This window comes from Sus scrofa, chromosome 13 (assembly GCF_054392235.1).
Source record: "Sus scrofa isolate SSC_HxYL_T2T_F1_AM1 chromosome 13, Sscrofa_HxYL_maternal_Yorkshire_Landrace_v2.0, whole genome shotgun sequence".
In the NCBI taxonomy this organism is placed as follows: domain Eukaryota; kingdom Metazoa; phylum Chordata; class Mammalia; order Artiodactyla; family Suidae; genus Sus; species Sus scrofa.
Window position 1 is genome coordinate 165,540,348 of NC_139395.1, and position 14,540 is coordinate 165,554,887.

At 38.7% G+C, this 14,540-nt stretch overlaps 1 protein-coding gene across 27 annotated transcripts in view; it reads right to left on the reverse strand.

The window, feature by feature from the left end:
- DZIP3 (DAZ interacting zinc finger protein 3) overlaps positions 1-14,540 on the reverse strand; it is a 137,549-nt gene that overhangs the window by 14,388 nt on the left and 108,621 nt on the right. For all 27 annotated transcript variants that reach the window (XR_014824883.1, XR_014824882.1, XR_014824881.1 and 24 more), the window contains 5 exons: positions 13,548-13,616; positions 11,017-11,113; positions 9,185-9,288; positions 7,374-7,461; positions 4,980-5,081 (listed from right to left, as the gene is read on the reverse strand). Coding sequence is in view for 24 of the 27 variants with exons in the window: in XM_084991420.1 (XP_084847546.1) it covers positions 4,980-5,081; positions 7,374-7,461; positions 9,185-9,288; positions 11,017-11,113; positions 13,548-13,616 (460 nt within the window). In the remaining 3 variants the exon portion in view is untranslated. The remainder of the gene's footprint in view (positions 1-4,979; positions 5,082-7,373; positions 7,462-9,184; positions 9,289-11,016; positions 11,114-13,547; positions 13,617-14,540) is intronic.

Genomic DNA, 14,540 nt, shown 5'->3' on the forward strand with positions numbered 1-14,540 from the left:
TTTCACTTGGTTCTCAGCACCCCCTGGGGTCTTGGGCGGGTAGCAGGGCCCTTGGAGACTCAAGAGGCTCCTCCCCAGGGCAGCCCGATTCAGAAAGACCGTCTGAGATCTTTTCCCGATTCGGCCAGGCTTGTTGCAGCTTTTCTGGGCTGCAGGGGGTCCTGCCTGGAGCTGGCAGTCCTATGCAGCTGGTCCACTAGGTCTCAGCACCCCTTGGGGTCTTGGGCGGGTAGCAGGGCCCTTGGAGACTCAAGAGGCTCCTCCCCAGGGCAGCCCGACTCAGAAAAACCGTCTGAGATCTTTTCCCGATTCGGCCAGGCTTGTTGCAGCTTTTCTGGGCTGCAGGGGTTCCTGCCTGGAGCTGGCAGTCCTATGCAGCTGGTCCACTAGGTCTCAGCATTCCCTGGGGGCTTGGGCGGGTAGCAGGGCCCTTGGAGACTCAAGAGGCTCCTCCCCAGGGCAGCCCGATTCAGAAAGACCGTCTGAGATCTTTTCCCGTTTCGGCCAGGCTTGTTGCAGCTTTTCTGGGCTGCAGGGGGTCCTGCCTGGAGCTGGCAGTCCTATGCAGCTGGTCCACTAGGTCTCAGCACCCCTTGGGGTCTTGGGCGGGTAGCAGGGCCCTTGGAGACTCAAGAGGCTCCTCCCCAGGGCAGCCCGACTCAGAAAGACCATCTGAGATCTTTTCCCAGCTCGGCCAGGCTTGTTGCAGTTTTTCTGGGCTGCAGGGGTTCCTGCCTGGAGCTGGCAGTCCTATGCAGCTGGTCCACTAGGTCTTAGCACCCCCTGGGGTCTTGGGCGGGTAGCAAGGCCCTTGGAGACCCAAGAGGCTCCTCCCTGGGGGAGCCCGTCTCAGAAAAACCGTCGGAGAATTAGGCCGATCTATTCACGGCCTGGCTAGGCTTGTTCTAGCTTTTCTGGGCTGCAGGCCTTTTCTAGGGGGCTGGTGGTGTTTGGTGCTGCTCTGTGGAAGTGTAGCCCCTCCAAAGGGCAAGCAGGCCTGTGCAGGGACAGCCCCTGCGGTGGTAGGCTTCAGGCAATTGTTGAGGCCAGCCCTCCTGGATGGCAGGCAGCCCCAGGTTCCGCGAGAGCTTAGGGGGTGGCGGGGGTGGGGGGAGGGAATGCACTGGGAAGCACAGCTTTCTGCTAGCTAGCGGGCCTGTAAGCTTGCTGTGGCGTGGGGGGTATTCTATGGGAACCCACCCCTTCTTCTCTCCCCTCCCCAGCACGGGCGCAGACCAGGCTCTTCTCCCAGGTTCCCTCTGATGTGGCTTTCCACTTCCCCGCCCCTAGAGTATTGCTCCCTTCCTCTGCGACAGCTTTGTTTTCTAGTCTCCCAGGCAGTCTCTGCCCCGTCAAATGGTTTAGAGACCTCCCAAGCAGTTTCCGCTCTTCCCCGCCCCCCTAGCCCGGGGACTAATCTCTGGAGCCGAGGTCTTGGTGCCCAGCCCCCACCCAGGCGTCCCCCGGCCCCCTCTCGGGGACCAACCTTCAGAGGCGAGGTCTCGGTGCCCAGCCCCCACCCAGGCGTCCCCTGGCCCTTTCCCGGGGACTAACCTCTGGAGCCGAGGATTCGGTGCCCAGCCCCCACCCAGGCGTCTCAATTTTTGGTGACTGTGCCCGTAGTTCAGATGGTCCGTTGGGTTCTTGATCCATTTTTCCGTACTCCGACTTACTGCTACACTCTTCTCTGCATCTGGGGATTCCTCCGGTTCATTTGATCTTTCGCCCGGTAGGTGACTTTCCATGGTGCGGGATCCCTTTCTCCTCCGCAGTTCCCTTTTCGGGAGCGCCCGTCCCGCTGGGATTCACCTTCTCTCACTCTCCTCTTTTCTCCCGTTCTGCCCAATAATGTCACGAACTTCTTGCCGTTATTGGAGTTTAGGTTCCTCTGCCAGCGATTGGTTGCTGTTCTGTGCGAGTCATTTCTTCTGTAGATGTGCTTTTTTTGTTGTGTTTGTGGGAGAGGGTGAGCGTGTCCCCCTACTCCTCCGCCATCTTGTCCTCCCAAGACATTAGATTCTTAATGTCAGTAAATGGGAGACATTATGTGTCCTCTGATGTGTATATACACCAACACCTATAAAATACTCTTGCCAAAAATAAGGTACCCAATTCTAACCTTCCAGATCTAATGATCAGTTTATAGGAAATAGCATAACATGTATAATGACATCAGAAGGATGTCATCAATTACATCAATACTTTAGGAAATTAATTTTTTAACAAATAAATGACATAAATGGATAGCTCTTACAGATTTAAAGGAAAATAATCACCCAAATGCAAAGTATAAACCTTGTTTGGATTTGTTTTTAAAGTAATGGTAATTATAACCAAATTGGAAATACTGTCAACTACTTAAGAAAAAGACATTTTTAATACAATTAGGGAAATATAAATTTTAATATTAGATATTAAAAATTATAATTTTCAGGTAGTAAAATGGTACAGTGATTATATCTAATAAGACCAAAGGTCCTCATCTTTTAGGAATACATACTAAAGTACAAACAGATAAGATGATATGATATGTAGGGTTTACTTTAAAAATGTTCCAATGGGGAGGAAGAAGGAGACATCATGAAAGAACACTGACAAAATGTTGGTAACGATGTTGAAGCTGGCTCTTGGGATTCATAGAGGTTCATCCTACTATTCTATGTATGTTTCAAAATTTTCACAATATAAAATTTTAAACAATGAATGGCGGGTAAATGATGAATGGCTGAGTCAGTAGTCCTGTTCTTTCGAGTATTACCTAACACTACTTTGAGGACTGCATAGCCAGGATACAAAAATCTAAATATAGTGACACATAAAAATACTGGGTTAAACTGGGAAACATACCGATTATTCTGGACTTCTTAAGTTTGACTACTATAGACCCTGTATTTAGACCCTGGTGACAAATCCTTACAATACCAGAATCTCAGAGAAACAGACTTTAGTGATCAGATCATCAAGTACAATTTCCTGATTTGTAGATGGGAAAATCAAAGTCCTGGACAGCTGATTTTCCCCAAATCAACACAGTTCTTCAGAGTTAGGATCTGAACCTGGTCTTTAATGTATTTCCATAATATAATACCACCTCAATTTATAGCAAAAAGCATAGTCACATTTCTAGCATCTGTGCTCTCCAACAGTTCCACTAATGCTCAGGGGCCACTGATGCACTTTAACACAATTGTAAGCTCTCTTCAAGTACAGCCGTGATTTTGGTTAGGAAGCACAAAAGGTATATGTGTACCTCTCAGATGTTAGCACAGGGATACTTACGAATTCCAGTAAGCCTAACTGCTAGTGTTTTTTTGCCCTTGACTAAACTTGGATAGTCCTATAAGACAGAAGCAAGTCTCTGAAGGGATGAGGATGTAGAGGTCAAGGTTTGAATATGTTTGTCAGTTCTAGAGTGTAACTGGTATCACACAGCTTATGATGGTTTGGTTCCAGGAAATTCCAAAGGACGACTCTGTATCTAGCCTCTGCGTCTCTGGAGGCATATTATATTTAGAATCATGGGAGTGTTTAACTACAACCTATAGTCAGTAGTTTGAATACAGGCAAAAAGCAACAGGGTTTCTAGAAATCTTACCATGAATTTGTGTTACTTCCAACAGAATGACAGGGAATCTGGGATTTCTCCGTCATCTACGTAACACAGTCCTTATCAGGGTAACTGGGTTATGACAGTGTTCAAAGCCTAGAATAATTATGTCTATAATATAGTGCTCCTAAAAAAACCCTGAAGTAACCAAAAAATACTGTCATTCTAAACTAAAGCACATGGTGCTTATAATGCTTTCAGCTCTGGATTCTGCTTTTGAAATATAGTATAACTTCACACAATTCACATAATTTTTAAGTTATTTGATACACTCAACTAGTATTTGTGGAAATATTTTCAAAGTTCTACTATAAGCAGAGATGCTGATGTCAAAGTGATAAACCCCTAAGTATATCACACTTTTCTTCTTTTCTTTCCCTCAAATCTGTTATGGTAATAAAAATTATCAAATAGTGGTTCTGTCCTAAAAGGTCTATTGGAAAGCAATATGAGTTTACTGGGTTAAGGCTAAGTTTCCCAGAAAGCTAACATAAATAGTATAGTATAGAGATTAGTTTGTCTGATTAAGACTCATTTATCCCTAACAATGAGCAGGGAAGGGAGACAAATGGAAGCTGTCTTTATTATTAAAGGTAGAATAGAAAATAAAAGTTGAGGAAAAGAAAGTCTAAAGTGGAAGTCAAAGGGTGAAGTCTAGCCTGCTAGGGTATTATGATGAGATGTTTCAGCCATCTAGTGGCAACTAACTTAAGGCCATTCGGAATTCTAGGCATTCTTCAGTTTTTTCCCATGATGTAAATGTGATTGATGGGATAAATAAAAATATATTACCTCTTTAGATATCAAATGCATTACTAAAATAGAGCAATACAACAACTTATCTCCTGGCCTCAGCTGAGCCAGCCAACTAGTCATATTATCTAAAGATGGTGTAGCAGGAATGGACATAATTACAAATGATATGCACAACATGTGCCCATTCCACTTTGAACAAACATTAAACATACTGCATATTCAGTGTTTTACAACCCTTACCATTTTATCAAGATGAAGATGGTAACTTTTAAAAATGTTATATAGTTGACTCTTGGACTACACAGGTTTGACTTGCGTGGGTCCACTTGTGCACCTTTTTCTCCCCCAATAAATATAGTCCCTGTATTTTTATTTTATAGATCTTTAAAAGTAGAAAAATTTTGCATTGACTAGAATTCATGGTATGTGAACCAAAACTAGAGTTTGAGTTCAAGTTCTATCCAAACTGTTTCAACTTCCTTCCCTTGGGTAGTCATTTATCAAGTTCTTTGTTTTGGGGTTAGAGCAGTACATGGTACTGCATGGCTTGGGGGGTGGGGGGCGCTGCTGGTGCCCCCAAATCCTGCATTGTTCATGGGTCAACCGTTTTTCTTACCAGTATCTCAGGACTGGGCGGTGGTGGAGGAAGCTGGATTGGAGGCAAGGTACTCAAGGTAAACCCTTGTTTCACCTTGTTAATTTGTTCATTGTACTGTGTCTAATAGAAGAAGAGAAACAATATTTTACAGCAAAATCAACTTCAAAGAAATATATAAGAATACTTGATGTAGTTTTAAATAATACAGCCTAGAATAGTTATTCCCAATGCACTGTCAGAAATAGTATAAAAGCAATTTTTGACATGAAAACAATTCTATAGACTACTATCCACAGATATAAATAGTTGTATTTTTGGAAGTAACTATTGATTGACAAGATACAGAGACATATAATTCACAGATCTCTGTGATAACCCCTCAGTGTTTCCATAATTTTTAGCCCTCAAATGAGAACCAGTGTTATAAAGTAAACAGGGTCTAAAGATCAATAAGTTGTAAACAGTATATTAGCTGATCAGTAATGGGAAAAAAAGTATTTGTAACAAAGATCTGAACTACTTGAAAATGTTCATTTTAAAAACTGGAGGTAAAGTTTTAGTGAAATTTATTGAACATCCACATTTTTGTTAATCTCAAAAGCTATACCTCTAGCTTTCTCCAGTTCCATATATACCTTTGTTTTTTCCTCTTGGATTTGCCAAAGCCTTTTGATCCCTGAAGCTTAGAAACATACTTTCAACATTTTTTGCATTGTTCCCATTTTGCTCCACATGTTTTTTTTTAAATAACCCACAAGAGCTGTAAAAGAAGGTCTTAAGAATCAAAACACTTAGAAACTTCCAAACAGGGGACACATGCTTAGAAGAAAACAATGATAGAAAACAAGGCCTCTTTTGAGGCCAGAGCTTTGAATAAACTCAACAAAAATGCTAAGCATCACTAAAGACTGCGTATGAAAGAGTTCAGGGCAGAAATGGGCAAAACCCCCAAAGACAAAGCTAGAAAAGGAGGTAGTGCTTTGAGGCAGGCAGCTTTTAATAACTGAATGTCACTGTCTTGCTAGCAGTGTTGTGGCATCATAAAACAATCACCATTATATATCAACTTTAAGATATAAATATGAAAATATTCTAAAGCCAAATGAATAAATTAAGAAATATTCAGTGGGTTACCTCTTTAGATTACTTTTAGCACAGGCCTGATTCTATTACATGAATAAGAATTTATTATTTTGAATTATGGGATAATTACATAAAAAGTTAAGATTAAAAACTAATACTGGTCTGCTTGATCTTCCTTTTAATTCTATAAACACATAGTTACTCAAACACAGTTACTCAGATCAAGTTAAGATATTTCTGATTGGAGCACAGTTAGCTCTGGAATTCTAGGAAAATTAAGTATGAGGTACAGGAGTTCCTGTCATGGCTCAGTGGAAGTGAATCTGACTAGTATCCATGAGGATGCAGGTGCCATCTCTGGCCTCGCTCAGTGGGTTAAGGATCTGGCATTGCTGTGAGCTGTGGTGTAGGTCACAGACACAGCTCGGATCCCACGTAGCTGTAGCTGTGGTGCAGGCCGGCAGCTGCAGCTCCGACCCCTAGCCTGGGAATCTCTATATGCTGCAGGTGTGGCCCTTAAAAGACAAATAAATGTATATATAAAAAAGTATGAGGAACAATTTTTTTATGTATATTTTATGTTCTTGACATCAATTAATTATGGTCTAATAATATTTGTAATAGTTATGCAATTCTAAAGAAAACATTTTTTAATGCTTAGGACCTTATGGTCAGAAAATAAAATCAGTAAATTAAAAAAAACTCCATGAAATATGGAGAACATTCTCATGTGATAGTTTTTTTTTTATATAATTTTTTTTTTTTATATTCCCACTGTACAGCAAGGGGGTCAGGTTATCCTTACATGTATACATTACAATTACAGTTTTTCCCCCACCCTTTCTTCTGTTGCAACATGAGTATTTAGACAAAGTTCTCAATGCTATTCAGCAGGATCTCCTTGTAAATCTATTCTAAGTTGTGTCTGATAAGCCCAAGCTCCCAATCCCTCCCACTCCCTCCCCCTCCCATCAGGCAGCCACAAGTTTCTTCTCCAAGTCCATGATTTTCTTTTCTGAGGAGATGTTCATTTGTGCTGGATATTAGATTCCAGTTATAAGTGATATCATATGGTATTTTTGATTTTACCATTTACTGTACCAAGGACCTAAAAGATCATGTGTAAGATCTTTTAGGTCTAGGATGCTATCTACAACCAACTACATGGAAGTAATCAGTCTCAAACCTCAAAAAGGCATAAACTTGAATAACTGCAATGAAAAAACATGTTCTTCTTAAACACCTCTAGTAATTGTTAGATATTTTCTCTAATATATATACCACCTACACCATTCAGTCAATTTCCTCTAAATTCATTGTATGACTTACCCTGAGGAATGCGATCTTGTTTCTAACATCTGTCACAATGGCATTCCAACTGTCTACTGCAGCCTTTAATTGAAGTGATTCTAGGTTGCTGGTGTGGAAATTGAGACATAAGAGAAAGTTCTTTCTTTTTATATACCACTTAGTTTTCCAAAAACTTGCATTATGTTCTTTAGCATATATGTAAATAAAGTAAAACAACAACAAAATTACCTCCGTTACCAATTACTTCAAATGTGCACAAAGGTGTATGTAAGGGCTTATTATTAAAAAAAGACTAGGAAACAAAGACAAGATTTCCTTTATCAAGAGCAACTATAACTTCTGATTCCAGACACTAAGTTTTTTTCTACTTTGGCAATATGTTTTAGGACATATTATAAAATCTTGTACAGGAATCCCTCCATTGAAGAAGGGAAGCAGGAGTTCCCATCGTGGCTCAGTGGTTAACCAATCTGACTAGGAACCATGAGGTTATGGGTTCGATTCCTGGCCTTGCTCAGTGGGTTAAGGATCCAGCATTGCTGTGACCTGTGGTGTAGACCACAGACATGGCTAAGATCCTGAGTTTATGCGGCTGTGGCGTAGGCCAGCAGCTACAGCTCCGATTAGACCCCTAGCCTGGGAACCTCCATATGCCACAGGTGCGGCCCTAGAAAAGGCAAGACAAAAAATAAAATAAAAATAAAAATAAAAAAGAAGAAGGGAAGCATAGAAGGCCAAACAGGGAAACTGCCCTAGCCATCCAATCCAAGAGCATTCTTAAAGATGCTGACTCATCTTGGACGCGGGTTGTGGACTATCTTCACATTAACCCTGACATCACAATGCTATGGCTGATCTATATCAGGCTTTTCTGCAAACAGAAAAAGATATTCCCAATACTAGGGCAAATTAGAAAGAAGTACCTCTTCTATAAGGATGAAGTACATTTTTTTTTGTCTCTGTGCAATGAATTGCACAAACACAGCAGCTCTGCAAACCATGCCCACCAAATAACAAGTAAAATAACTCTGAGGTGTTTAGGGCCTCACATCTCTAGATGAATGATTTCATGTGGCCTTTCAAAAGGATAACTAAAAAATAATTATCATGATATCTCATGCAAAGAGGCTTGATAATATTCTAGCGTATCCTTTCTCCCTCTAGCAAGCAAAGATATATTGAACATTTAGGACAGTGCTTCCCCAACCTGAGAATCTTGCTAAACAACAGAGATTCTGATTTCTTAGACGGAAGAATAATGATATTAAAATGATAATCATTAAAAAATAATGATGCTGCGGTCCCAGAGATTTTAATTTAATTAATTCTTTAAGTTTGAAGGTATAACCCACAAAATTATAAATTGAAGAAGAATCCTATGTAACCTGCCTAAATATTTGAAAATCACTCTTGTAGCACAAGAGGAAATTGCCTTTACCATGATTTTCTGTGTTAATACTGATTTTTGCCTCAATGTATTCCAAAAGTATTTAAAATCAAGATTAAAAGAGAAGATAATTAGAAAAAAGTTTTCCAGTTAAAATCCACTCTGTTTTATAAATATCTGATCTTCATGCATGTTTCTGACTTAGACTTTTTATCTATTTCATTGTAGAGGAAAGGAAAAATTTACCAGCATCTAGTATTGCACTTAGTAGACTTCTCACTGCTACAGAAGAAGCAACAAAGTAAAAGCTCAAAATGATTTTATACAATGGATTCTTCGCTCCAAAGATTCATGTCGTATATGTAAATACATCACAGATAGGTTTAATCTTGAAGCAACTTGTGAATACCTCTGAGATCAAGACACAGTGGGGAGAGGTTACCTTGCCGCCATGTTAGTCACCCTGGCAAGCTGACTGAGGCACTCCTTTTCAGTCTGCTCTAGATGAAGCAAACCAAAATCTCTACGACACTGTAAGAAATACACCTACAGATTTTTGAGAGAAAGAGAAACAAGTTAAAAGTGTTCTTATAAATGAATACATTGCTTTCTCAATCACTTCAAGTAAATTTAAAGCTGATTCTTAAATCTCTTCCAACAGCACGAGCTTCTTTCCTGCCCATAATACATTTTAAAGCTCTTTGACCAATTCTGAAATTCTAATATTTTTATTCAAAAGTTACTGAGTTGATAAATATTTTAGAACATTAATTTTCAAACTTGCACATGTACTGGAATCATTTCAGAAACTTTAAAAAAATGATGTCTTAGTTACAGAGATTCTAATTTAATTGATACTAGGTGCAGCCTGAGAAACTGGGTTTTTAAAAGCTCTCAGATAAATGCAGCAAAGCTTAAGAACACTCGAAAGAAGTCCTGCTATTTGTTTTATCTGATGGAGTAAGAAAACAGTCGGGCCATATGGGGCCACGCCATCCAAAGGGGCCTTGGAGATCATCTGGTCTGATGTCTCTTCCACAGTGGGAATCCCCTCTACATTAGTACTGATGCAGAGTCATTCAGCCTCTGTTTTTTTCCTGTTGATCACTCAATATTCACTGAACATAGCTTATTATACTCTTGGACATCAATAGGTGTTTCTAAAATAAATAATGGAAGTAGAAAAGAACTTTCTGATTAAAAGCAGTGAAAAACAAAGTCTACGAACTTGAGGTCTTAAGGTTAATCTGGGATTTTTTTTTTTCCTCAGTTAAATTTAGTACTCCAAAACCCTAGGGATTTTTGCTACATCTAACACTCCTTGACTGTTAATCTCTCTTCCACAGTATTCTGCCAAAAAAAATACCTTACCCATGACAGAGGTGGGGAAGTTTGTAATGCTTTTCATGTCAGTGAGCTCCCTAAACATTTAAATTTTACTGTATATCAAGTTTTGTTATCTATAAATAAAAATTAAATACATACATACAATCACATTTCTTTTGAGAGCATAGCTGTGGTTTCTAAAATAACTTAGAAGAAACTAGATGACTTTCTGGGAATCTAGAGGTAGGCTGGTTCTTGACATTAGACTGTATGGTGTGTATGTGTTTGGGGAAAATCTATGTTAAGAAATAGCAAAGAAAGTTCATGTCGTGATGCAGCAGAAATGAATCTGACTAGGAACCATGAGGTTGCAGGTTTGATCCCTGGCCTCACTCAGTGGGTTAAGGATCCGGCACTGCTGTGAGCTGTGGTGTAGGTCCCAGACGTGGCTTGGATCTGACATTGCTGTGGCATAGGCTGGCAGCTGTAACTCCAATTATACCCCTAGCCTGGGAACCTCCATATGCTGTGGGTGCAGCCCTAAAAAGCAAAAAAAAAAAAAAAAACAAACAAAGAAAAAAACAAAGAAAGGAGATGTTATGGCAACAGAGAAATGTTCTTCTTAGTAGTTTGCCTTAGTGACCTGGTTTAATGAGAATTTTCCAAAATAGCTATATTTGCCATACATGCTTAAGAAAACCAATTTCTTGGAGTTATTTGGGGGAAAACAAGATCATCACCTTCAAGTAAACATATGCAAATGCCAATGAGTTTAAAAAAAAAAAGCACAAGCGTTTGAGCTGTGGTTTTTTGGCTGCTTCTAAGATGTCTTAATTCTGTGATTTCAAAAAACAATCTTTTTACAATTAGTGTACTAAAGAACAAGTAAAACTTCTCTTTCCAACCCCATCTCTCTCTCTCCCTCTTTTTTTTTTTTTTTTTTTTTACCTCTGCTGTTAAAGCTCTGCTAGTTTCTGCATTCAGTTTGTTTAAGTATGTTTTAATCGTGCTTTCCAGATTATGCTTCTCCATTTCCCACTGAGATCTGAAATATAGGATCATTAAAGAGTAAGTAACATTGCAGCAAGGACAGAGTTTTCCATCTTATTCCAGAGGAAGACTGCTACAAACTATTCAATGAGTAGGCAATTATCTTCCTGGAAAAGTATGCAGCATATAAAAGCAAGAGAAGGCATTACTCAACCCCTACTATTATCCTTTACTATCAAGAGTGGGTAAGGTTTAAAGTTGTCAATATAGGGGTTATGATTTAAAACTTGGCTCTGAAATCAAGTTGTCTGAGGATGAATCTCAACTCTGCAATGTATTCAATGTAAAACCATAGACAAGTTCCTTAACTTCTCTATATCTCAGTTTCCTCACATATGAAAATGGAGAAAATTATATTATCTATCTCAAAGCGTTGTTGCAAATAATACACATAAGGCACTTTGTAAGGACTAAATAAATGCTAGCTATGTCATTATTAATAAATTTTACATAAAATAGTTTCTACAAGCCTTTCTGTGTCCTAACAATGTCAACCACAAAAGTTTCTACTATCTCTCTCATGAAGCTAAGTCACTGCATTAAAATATTTTACTGGTTATCTCAGTGCTCACATTCAATACCTCGAAATGCAAATAATTCCTGTAGCTTGAGAATGAGAGAGGGATATGTGATAGGAATATTATCTATGAAGAACATTATGGAAAATGGCTACCTATGAGGTTTCTTTTTCCTGTCCCACTTCAGCTTCCTACACTTGAACCCCAGAAAGCTAGAGCATACAAACAAAATTATATCTCTAATGAAACAACTGGAACTATAGCATTGCAAGAGGGACTTTCACAAGGCTTTCCCTCAATGTTTTATTATTAGAAACATCTGGATACTTGGGTACCTGACAAACATTGATGAGAATCTTGATAAAATAATATATTGTTAATATCATTAAGGCCAGAGTGTTTTGATGGTTAAAAATCATAAAATATTCGAGGACTCCTATTAAGTAAACAAAGAGGAATTATGATACCATTGAATATTGTACAAAATTGCCTACAAAAGAGAACAGAGATAAGCTGGACTTCAACAAAATTAATTGTGCTTCAAAAGACATCATCGAGAAAGTGAAAAGACAACCCACTGAATGGAGGTGAATACTTGAAAATCATGTATCTGACAAGGAACTTGTATCCAGAATATATAAAGAACTCTTAAAACTCAATAGTTAATTCAATATGAAAAGCAGTCAAAGGAAGTAAATTGGACATTTCTCCAAGTAGATACCAAATAGCCAATAAGCATGTGAAAAAAGGCACAATGTAATTAGTCATTAGGAAAATGCAATCAAACCTCAGTGATAGACCACCTCACATATACTACAATTGGTGAAATAAAGACAGATAACCTAATAAGTACTGATGAGAATGTGGAGAAATTGGAACCATCATCCATTGTTGGTAGGATTATAAAAAGCAGTCACTTGGAAAAGAGTTGGCAATTCCTCCAAAAGTTAAACATAGTTTACTGCATGTCTCAGCAATTCTACTCTTAAATATATATGCAAGAGAATTGAGAACATGTCCACACAAAAAAGGTATACAAATGTTCATAACAGCATTATTCATAATAGCCCAAAAAATGGAAACAAACCAAATGTCCATAAACTGATGAAAAGGTAAAGTATAATGTGGTATATCCATACAATGGAATATTATTTGTCCATAAAAAGGAATGAGTACTGATGCATGCTACAACATGGATGAACCTTGAAAACATTAAGTGAAAGAAGTTAATCATAAAAGACCACGTATTATTATATAATTACATTTTATATGAAATGTCCAGAATAGGCAAATCCACAGAGACCAAAAAAAAAAAAAAAAAAAAAAAAAATAGAATAGTGGTTGCCAAAAGCTGGGGACAAGAGAGTGAGGAGTGACATCTAATGGATCCAGGGTTTCTTTTTTAAGATGATAGAAATGTTCTGGAATTAGGTAGTGGTGATAGCTCTACACCTCTGTTAATACACTAAAAAACTAAGGAATTGAATAATAGGATGAATTTTATTCTATATGAATTATATCTCAAAAAATCTGTTATAAAAAATAGGTGAATCAGAACAAAACTTAGCCAGTTTTATAACCTAGTAGTATTTTCACACCGACTAGTATTGATTAGGGTAAAGAGAAAAAAAACGCATAATCCCTGATAGTAATATGTTGTGGCACCATAAGTTTGCTGATTTAACTACTCTCGGCTGTTTTCCAGGGCCAGATGTAAGGTGAATATACCTCTTTATTTGCCTAGGGCACTTCCAGTTTATATCTGTTGTCCCAGTGTCATTATTAATACTGCTCAGTGCCATGCTCAAAAGTGACCTAGTTTGAATGATAAGTTATATGGCTACTGTAGCCAGAATAAGCTGAGTAGAGTCCAGTCTTTCAGAGAGGGTAGAATCAACAGCTATTTGTTACCTTTTCGTAGAAAGTTGCTCTTTAAGGTTCTTGATTTCATTATCTTTAGCATGGCTCTGACGCTGTAATCTAAAAAGAGAAGAAAGAATGCTATAAAATATTAGAAATTATTTGTCATTAATAGAACAACTCTAGTTATAGCTAAGGAGGGCTAAGTATGTCCATTTTGGGCTATGAATCTTGAACCTGAAAATAACTGGACTCCTCTACCAAATTCTTCTGAAATTTCTTTCGTTAAGTCTGCTATCCAATTTACTGACTTCACAAACAAAGTTCCAACCCTGTAAATTAGCCAAACAGAAGTTATATTGTATCCCCAGCTCAATAACTCAGAAAAATGACTCTAGCTCTTTGTTCTTAGTTTGCCCACTAGAAATGGAGATGGCATCTTGTGATGTTCTAGGCCTATGGTGGGATTGAGAATTTTAAATTCCTTAAAGAGATACTATATCAAGTCATTCAAACTATTAAAGATTTAAGGTTTGAAAGAAATCACATTTTAAATATAGAAGTAATGAGACTGTGTGCAAATAAAAATTTTAATTAAAATTATAATTTGTAACTCAGGAGTCACTCGACCTAATCAACAGAAAACTGGATAAAATTTTTATGTAAATCAGAAAATATAACCTGTGATTAGCTTAAAAACCAATATGTGGAGTTCCCTCGTCCTGGCGCAGTGGAAACGAATCTGACTAGGAACCATGAGATTGCGGGTTTGATCCCTGGCCTTGCTCAGTGGGTTAAGGATCTGGCATTGCCGTGAGCTGTGGTGTAGGTCACAGAGGCGTCTCGGATCTGGCATTGCTATGGCTGTGGTGTAGGCCGGCAGCAGCAGCTCCGATTATACTCCTAGGCTGGGAACCTCCATATGCCGTGGGTGCGGGCCTAAAAAGACAAAAGACAACAACAACAACAAAAAGCAATATGTAAAAAGCTATTAAGAGAAATGCAAAATAATAATTTTTGGTTGACATATATTCACAGACCATT